General features: G+C 29.3%; 1 protein-coding gene across 1 annotated transcript; it reads left to right on the top strand.

The window, feature by feature from the left end:
- The first annotated feature begins 2927 nt into the window (after positions 1 to 2927).
- LOC123198306 (amino acid transporter AVT1A-like) lies at positions 2928 to 7746 on the top strand. The gene is made up of 12 exons (XM_044612993.1): positions 2928 to 3367; positions 3838 to 4118; positions 4412 to 4626; positions 4883 to 4906; positions 5047 to 5227; positions 5336 to 5555; positions 5638 to 5773; positions 5882 to 5901; positions 6005 to 6150; positions 6543 to 6586; positions 6935 to 6997; positions 7444 to 7746. Exons 1-12 carry the CDS (start codon positions 3171 to 3173, stop codon positions 7534 to 7536), a joined length of 1620 nt encoding a protein of 539 aa, XP_044468928.1. The 5' UTR covers positions 2928 to 3170; the 3' UTR covers positions 7537 to 7746.
- Positions 7747 to 8881: the final 1135 nt, after the last annotated feature.

Below are 8881 nucleotides of genomic sequence, written 5' to 3'. Positions count from 1 at the left end.
TGAATGACTCTACAATGTTAGTTATCATTATGTTATACCAGTGTCCTGGAAAATGTGTTCTGCTTCATCAATGAAACCCCAACTCATATAGGTAGGTCTCGATTTGAAGATGCACAACATTAATAGATCTCATTATAGCCCCAAAATTTGCCTTTGTAAATAACTTTACAGTTTTCCAATAAAAATACGCAACTTGGGAGTTTATAAATAATATGAGCACTTTGTTATCAAAATTTATAAAATGTTAATAGGTATAAAATTTTTATAAATATATAAACATGTTATTTATGAGTTGCATTTATACTTTGATCGTATGTTACAGAAAAGGTGATGACAACAACACCCATAAGATAAATCTGGAAAGACTTCAACCATTGTAGAATATATAACATGATATCGATATAAGATTATTTCATTGATGCATTCTTTAACCTTCATCAGAAACTAACACCACATTTCATAATTTTCCTTTTTACCGACACTAAAAGTAATTGGGTAGATCTAGTTATTACCATCAAAGGCCACCAAATGTCTCAGACATTAACATTTAAGGAAAACAACATCAATACAAATAATAGGTCAAAGATATTATTTAAATGCATGGGCGAAACATCCCAATGCCATGAAAAAATACTTGAAGCGATGTTCATTGTCTGTTTCTATAATTGTCATAGTTCCCAGATTAACATGCTCTAAATTATAACAATAATTGAGTAAGAGAATAAATGATTCTTTTGGTAAATGTCTCAATGAATGTAAAGCCAATTTCTTGTTTACCAAGCTTGTAAATATGAAATGTTAATTTTATACCTGTCAGTGATGTCGATAATGATCTTTTTAGGGTGATAAATACGATAAATTAACATAAATTTTGACTTTATGAATTAACATAAAGCTTGGACCCCAACTTGTCTGTAATATGACATTATCTAATCAATTAAACATGTGTGAGTTGGATTTATTTTACTGATTCAGAAGACTTAATATGACATTATCTAATCAATTGAACATATGTGAGTTAGATTCATTTTATTGGGTTTGACTCTTCTTTCAATAGAAATCATTTGCATTTCTCATCGTAACACTTAATCTTCTATCTCCTTGTGTCAGACTTAAGCACTTTATACTAAAATCCTTTTTCCAAGGCAAATTGGTCCACAACATCTTTCAAATTTTTTTTGTCATTAAAAATGTCACTAAGTTTTATAACATTCTTTTCTCGGATTGATCCTACACCACTTGATGATGTTAAAAACTTGTAGAGGAAAATCAGAAAGCCACTTAAATGGATAATGGAGACATTATCAAAAAATCGCCTTGAATAATTCTTGCCACCCATAATAGGATCTTCAAGCAATAGACTATTTATATCACAGTTAATAGGTGACATATCTCTGAAGTCTATCTCATCAAGAGAAATATCAGTCATCTCGTTCCTCTTAAAGTCACCCCAATTTGGAATCTACTCATACATTATCTAAAACCAAAATATTAATTTTATATATTAATTACTATCCAAATGACCCTTATATTGTTTTAATATTTTTTTTACTCTTTAATATATTATATAATATCAAAACGCATCATTTTTTTTATAACATATATAAACTTGATATTCTTATAATATCGTAAATGTCCTCTCATTATCTGTATATTTTATTTGGCACCCTCATATTTTATCTAATTTTATAATACCCCTATATTTATTTAAAATTTTTAGTTAACCTCCTCAAATATTGTACTGTATCGATATGTCCCTATATTTCATCAAAATGTCTTTATATATTCATAACTTTTCATTTTACATCTTCTTTTGTTATTTAATATCAAAATATCCCTCATATTTTTTTAACATTTTATTTAACTTCCTTTATTTATCTAACATTTTATTTAATATCGTCATATGTTGTCTTGTAGCGAAATATTTTTATATATTTATAACATTTCATTTAACTTCCTTTATTTATCTAACATTTTATTTAATATCGTAATATGTTGTCTTGTAGCGAAATATTTTTATATATTTATAACATTTCATTTAAAACCTTCTTATACTGTTTAATATCAAAATACCTTCCATATTTTTTAATATTCCATTCAATCCCTTATATTAATCTAACATTTTATTTAACATCCTCATATGTTTTCTTATATCAAAATATCTTTATATTTTTCTAAAATTTCATTTAAAACTTTCATAAATTATTTAATATCAAAATACCCCTATATTTTTTTAAAATTTTATTTACAACCTTCTTATATTATTTATTATCGAAATATCCCCATATTTTTTTAATATTTTTTTAACCCCCTATATTTATTTAACATTTTATTGAACGCCCTCATATATAATCTTGTATCAAAATGCTCCTATATTTTCTAGTATTTCATTTAAAACTTTCATACATTATTTAATACCAAAATGCTCCCATATTTTGTTAATACTTTTTTAAACCCCTAATATATTATCAAATATCCAAATACCCCATTTATATAACATATGAATTTAATTTAACAAATAAAGTTAAGTTTTTAGTTAAGATTGATATAAATACTTTTTTTTTTACAAATTGATTTGTTTCGATTTGATTTCAGAAAAATGAATTTACAATATCAAATATTAAGAAAAATGAAAATAAGATTAAGTGATTGAATGATGTAAGAAATATATGAGAGTGAGAGTTTATACAGAAGTGATAAAAAATAATTTTGGTATTTTATAAAATTTTTGAGCATTTTTACTTGAGGCTTTAAAAAAGACATACCTTTGTTTAAGAATAAAAAAAATAAGACATTTTTACTTAAACAAGGGCAAAACGAGTAATTTCTTTAATTTCCCGAATTTAAATTCAAGGAAGTCTTAATGGTCCAAAATAAAAGGCGTGTGGGCTAAGATATTTTCCTTATCTGACACAATATCAGTCTTATTTGTTTTACGAGTTTCCATTCATTATTTGCATCGCCGATCAACGTGAATACAAAACAAATTGTACCTTGTGGTTCTAGCTGATTCTAGACCTCCATTATCAGCCACTCGATTCTCCGATAAGGCCGTAAAGTAAAACGCAAAAGCATCGTCACCATTTCCGATTCGCAAGTTTGTCTTTTTATTATTACCGTAATAAAAGAGACGTTGGGAGATTGTAGGTAGATAAACATAAACGGGTAAAATGGAGAAAGAGGGAAGACAAGAGTTTTTCTTGGAGGATGAATATGAAGAAGAAGAAAACATTGAAGAGATCATCAATAAAAATAGCAGTAGTTGTGGCACGGATGATGACGACGTTAATGGAGATGGAGAGGGAGAAGGAGATAAAGGCTCTGATCCTACCTCCTTATGTTCTGACCAGTGGCCTCAAAGTTACAGGTACATCTTCATCATGCTAATTATTTAACAATTATATTTTCTTCTTTATGTACATATTAATAAGAATGGATGAACTCTTTTCCTAAATGTTAAGCCATTGAAAACTAATTTAACAAATATTGAATTAAAGTCAGAACATTTTACCCTTCAATTCTGTGTTAAACACATATCATGACGAAAACTATATAAATAAGGTACTAAAACAACATAAACATTTGTCAAGATAAATTTAGATTGAATAATATACTAAATAAGTTTTCGTTTACAATTTTATGCTTAAAATTATAAGTCTTGACTTGATATGAAAGTTTTCATTTTAAGTGAGAGGAAAATAAGATATATAAATTTTGGTTTATTCAGAAGGCTTATCTGCTCTAACAAGTGTGACTTATTTCAAATTGTTGTTAACATGTGAAAATCTATTTGAATAATGGAAAGTTAATGCATTTGAGTTGGTCTATGTATGTCAGGGAGACAATTGATTCTTACTCGATTGCAGCATCACCAAACTTTGGAAGCCTCATACCTTCAACAACATCCAATATTATGTATACAAGCTTTTTGAGTCAAAGAAGAAACAGTGTAGAGGTGGATGCAAAATCTCCTTTATTGCCTGAATATGGAAGTGTTCATAAGAAGGAAGACTTGGCAAGGAAATCAATTACTCAGTCATTATGGTCAGAAAGAGCTTCACTTCGTGAAGAATTACCTATTGCTCATGGATGTAGCTTTACTCAAACTATATTCAATGGTAACATCACTTGTAATCTCAGGTTTTTAAAATTTTGAACCACTATTTATTATGAGTAATATTACACATACAAAGGGTTTATACGTAGTTTTACATTCAAAATATCATGATAGATCTCTAACATTATTATATCATTAACCATTATTTAATTTACAGTTATTAACTTGATATTTTTATATTAATTGATCAAATCATATTTTAATACATCACTTTGTATAGACTTTTTTGTAAGTATTATATTATTCATTTGGTATCTTCCACTAACCATTATTTATAACAATTGATTGGGACAGGAATTAACGTAATGGCTGGAGTTGGGCTTCTGTCAACGCCTTATACGGTAAAAGAAGCAGGGTGGATAAGTTTGATAGTGCTTTTGATGTTTGCAGTTGTCTGTTGTTATACAGCATCACTCATGAGATACTGCTTTGAGAGCAAAGAAGGCATCGTTACCTACCCAGACATTGGTCAAGCTGCCTTTGGCAAATATGGACGTCTTTTTGTATCAGTAAGTTAGGCAATTTGTTTAACAATATACTTGTATTGAGTTTTCCTATTCTGTATCACTGCACTTCACTTGTAAGTGGAAGAACTTGCCTAATTTTTTTATTTTCAGATTTAGTTTATTTGCTTGAAAAAATGCTTGAAGTGGAAGTAAAATGCGACAAAGTTTTTGCTAATTTTTTTCATAGCTCAGTTTCTTCTTCATTTTTTTTGGTCGTTGTATTCAACATACTTAACTATTGTCATCAATCTCTTTGCAGATCATCTTGTACACAGAATTATATGTAAGTAAAGCTTGCATTCAAAATTTACATGTTACTATAACTATAATATACAACTTATTAGTTAGTTTCTGAGATGTCTTCTCTCTCTCTCTCTCTCTCTCTCTCTATATATATATATATATATATATATGTATATGCAGTCATATTGTGTAGAATTTATTATTTTGGAAGGGGATAATCTCACTAGGTTATTCCCTGGAGCATCCTTGGCTTGGCCTGGTTTTCAGCTGGACAGTATGCACCTTTTCGGAATTTTAACTGCTGTCATTGTTCTGCCTACTGTTTGGTTGAGGGATCTTCGTGTAATCTCATATCTTTCAGGTGTTTCAAATATGTAATCAATTGCCTTTAAGGAATATTAGAGATTGGAAATGTTGATGATCTAATTAATTTATATGAATTTTTGTTTGTTATATTATATATATGCAGCTGGAGGGGTCATTGCAACAATCTTAATAGCACTTTGTGTGCTTTTCCTTGGTACGAGGGATGACATTGGTTTTCATCAAACTGGTGAAGTAGTGAACTGGAGTGGTATTCCAATTGCAATTGGTATTTACGGGTTTTGCTACTCAGGGCACTCTGTGTTTCCCAATATATACCAATCAATGGCTGATAAAACAAAATTTACTAAGGCATTGATAGTATGGTAATACAAGTTTAATTTTTGGGCTTAGGCCATTCACTATGCCTCCATGTATCTATTTTCTTAAACATGAGTTATTGTGCAGTTTTGCTTTGTGCACTATAATTTATGGCGGTGTTGCAGTGATGGGATTTCTTATGTTTGGCCAAGGTACCTTGTCCCAAATAACTTTGAATGTACCACCTCACAGCTTTGCTTCTAAAGTTGCAGTATGGACGACAGTAAGTATTAGATTGTGGATTTTTTCTGCAACTATCAAATTGGGATTTTTTTTTTTTTTTTTGGGTTTTTAATATGTCTCTAATCTTGTCTACATTGCTGTTCTCTAGGTTGTCAACCCATTCACTAAATATCCTTTCTCAATCTAAAGATGGCTCATGAAATTTAGTTATTAGACAATATATTTTCATTTTCATATATTGGTTTCTGTTGTGTTCCTTGACTTTGAACAAGTATGCACTCTTGATGAACCCATTGGCCAGGAGTATAGAGGAGCTACTGCCTGACAGACTTTCTAATAGTTATTGTTGCTTCATTCTTCTAAGGACTGTACTCGTCATTTCTTCTGTTTGTGCTGCTTTTCTCCTTCCCTTTTTCGGTAATGCTTGGTGCTGAAAAATTAGTTTGTTTACTTTTGTTTTCATTTATATATGTTGGAAAGTTGCAGGAATTAAATGTTTATCAGCAAAAATAAATGATTTTTAAATGCAAAAGCTGGTGCGATTATTCTGCCATTAAACATTATTTTTTAGGCCATTGAAGAAATTTTTTCTTACTGAAATATCAGCATATTAAGATAATTGTTCAATTGTCTGCTACATTCCATTGCCTGCATTCGGTTAAAAAAAAAAAAATGAGAATGCACTTTACATGAACTATTTTGTGCAGTTTTATCATAATTTATTAGTAGAATGAGTTGTTAATTTGTTGTTATTTTTAAGCTGCTCCACATGGTTCTCATGCTTCAGAGATTGTGATGGCATGGTGCAGGTCTTGTGATGGCTTTAATTGGTTCCCTTCTCAGTATACTTGTGGTAAGCATAACATTTCACAATAGAATTTTCTATGTTTGGAGAACATGAAAAAGATTACTAATTTTAATTTTCTGAATAAGTATGTAAAGAAGATTATATTAATTAATTTTTTTTTTGGGGAAGCTATGATTTATATTCAAAGATTATATTTCTTTCTGAAATGATATATTGTGAAATCTCATAATTTCATAGTAAGGTAGCTGTAGTGTGACTGAAAACTTACATTGCTTATATTACTTTGTCAGGCTAATCTGACATGTATCGGCTGTTCCCTTTTGCTCTAATATTTTGCAAGGTTTTACTTTTGGAAACTAATAATTATTATATGATTTCGGTGACTGGTACCAGGCTGTAATAGTGCCAGCTTTGTGTTTCATAAAAATCGTGGGGAGGAAAGCTACTAGAACACAGGTATGTATTTTAAGTGAATAGTTACATGAATAAAACCGTTATCTCTACAACAGCATATTGTCTTTTTCTTATCGTGTCTTAATTTTTTTTTTTTTTCAATTATCAAAATTTTACTGAAAGATTTCACAGCTAGCATGCAGTTAAACCATTTTTTTTTTTAAATGATTATTCATGCCCTTTAATGGTGTCGACAATTATATTTCTTTATATAAATCAGATTATCTGTTGCTGTAATTTAATCTCCAGTGGATTCTTTATAATTTCTAAAACTCAGTAATCTTCCATGAAGAACCTCAGTTAAGAATTCTTGAGATTTACTGGTAATAAGGACTAAGTGTTATCTCAAACATACACAAAGCAATAATAGCACATGAATATCGTAAAACAGAATCCGACATGTTGTTTTGACTAATTAATAAATTCATTAATGCTAGCTTAATTTTCAGATTGTTTTGAGCACAGCAACAGCTGCCTTAGGCATCATTTGTGCAATTTTGGGGACATATTCATCTGTGGCAAAGATCCTTGAGAGTTACTGATATTAAAAATTCTACATGATTTGAATAGTTTGCCCCTTACAATTGAACAGAATGCCCCCAGAAATTTTACGTTGCAATTACTGAAGGACAGAAATTTTAGTATCTCAACCATCGGTGTTCCTCCATGAGGGCAGCCTTCATTTCTGAATATGACACTCGTGTATTATTTACCAGCATTAATTAAATAGGAACTCTTGTGTGTGTTCTGAATTTTAGGTCTCAAGTTGATTAAAATCTCAACACAGTTGGATGCCCAAATATGAATGACATTTTTCTTTTTTGATTTTTCCTAATGAGATCGAATGCTTGTTGAAGAATAACAAGGAAAATGAGAAAATGATAACATAGTTAAATGGAGATCTAAGTGCACTAGAAAGAAAAAAATTACTTGAAAGGTTTGCATCTAGTTTTTGTTGAAAGGAAATGATATAATTAGGCATCTGTTGTAAATATTACAAAAGATGTATGTGCAGAAGAAGATTTGAGAGGAAAATTGATATTATAAATATAACGAAGGAAATGAGAGCAGAAGAAGGGTTAAGAGGCAAGTTGGTAAGCGTGTATATGAGTTATTTTATGAATGTTGGGGTATTTATGGTACACAAGAGAGATACAAATTGGTTAAACGTTTTGTCTTTAATATCTTAGTCGGTTACTCAAGCATTAAAACTCACATGTTTTCTATTTTGTACGCCCTCGAATCTTTAAATGTATTCTCATTGTCATTGAATGCATTTTTATGGTGAAGAGCCGCCAATTGTTTGCCACTTCGTCTTAAGTTTTTATCATTTACAAATAATTATATTGATTTTGTTAAGAAAAAACTTAATAGAAAACTAAAATGAAAAAATATAATTTTTTAATATATTGTAAAGTAAGATTGAATATGCTTAGCTTTATTAAAAATCTTACTAGGAAAATTCAGTGTTACAAAATCTAGTAAGGAGAAAAAAAGTATAATGCATAGTTTGTCTAATATATGATAAATTTAAAAAGTTTGTTCTCTCTGATAAATGTCCCTCTTTTGTAGTGATTAAATTTGTTACTTGTCAATCTGTCATATATTGATGTTATATATTAATTTTTTAAATATTGATATCGATAATATTTTTATAAACAAATTTATAAAATTGTTATTGGATAATATTTGTTTTTCATTAATTTTTCGACTTTGTTGGAGTTTATGAGGGTGAAAAAACTTCGTTGAGATATGTTGGGTTTTGTCTCCTTTAATGTATTCACCTCCAATTTGAGTAATACATGTAGTATTGTTTTCATATAATATGAAAGAAGTGTCTATTGTGGAAGAAAAATTGTATATATTTTTGATGTGCTGGATGACACA

Source organism: Mangifera indica, chromosome 15, assembly GCF_011075055.1.
Source record: "Mangifera indica cultivar Alphonso chromosome 15, CATAS_Mindica_2.1, whole genome shotgun sequence".
NCBI lineage: Eukaryota > Viridiplantae > Streptophyta > Magnoliopsida > Sapindales > Anacardiaceae > Mangifera > Mangifera indica.
Note: the sequence above shows the minus strand (reverse complement) of the source record. Positions and strands in the feature narration are given on the sequence as shown.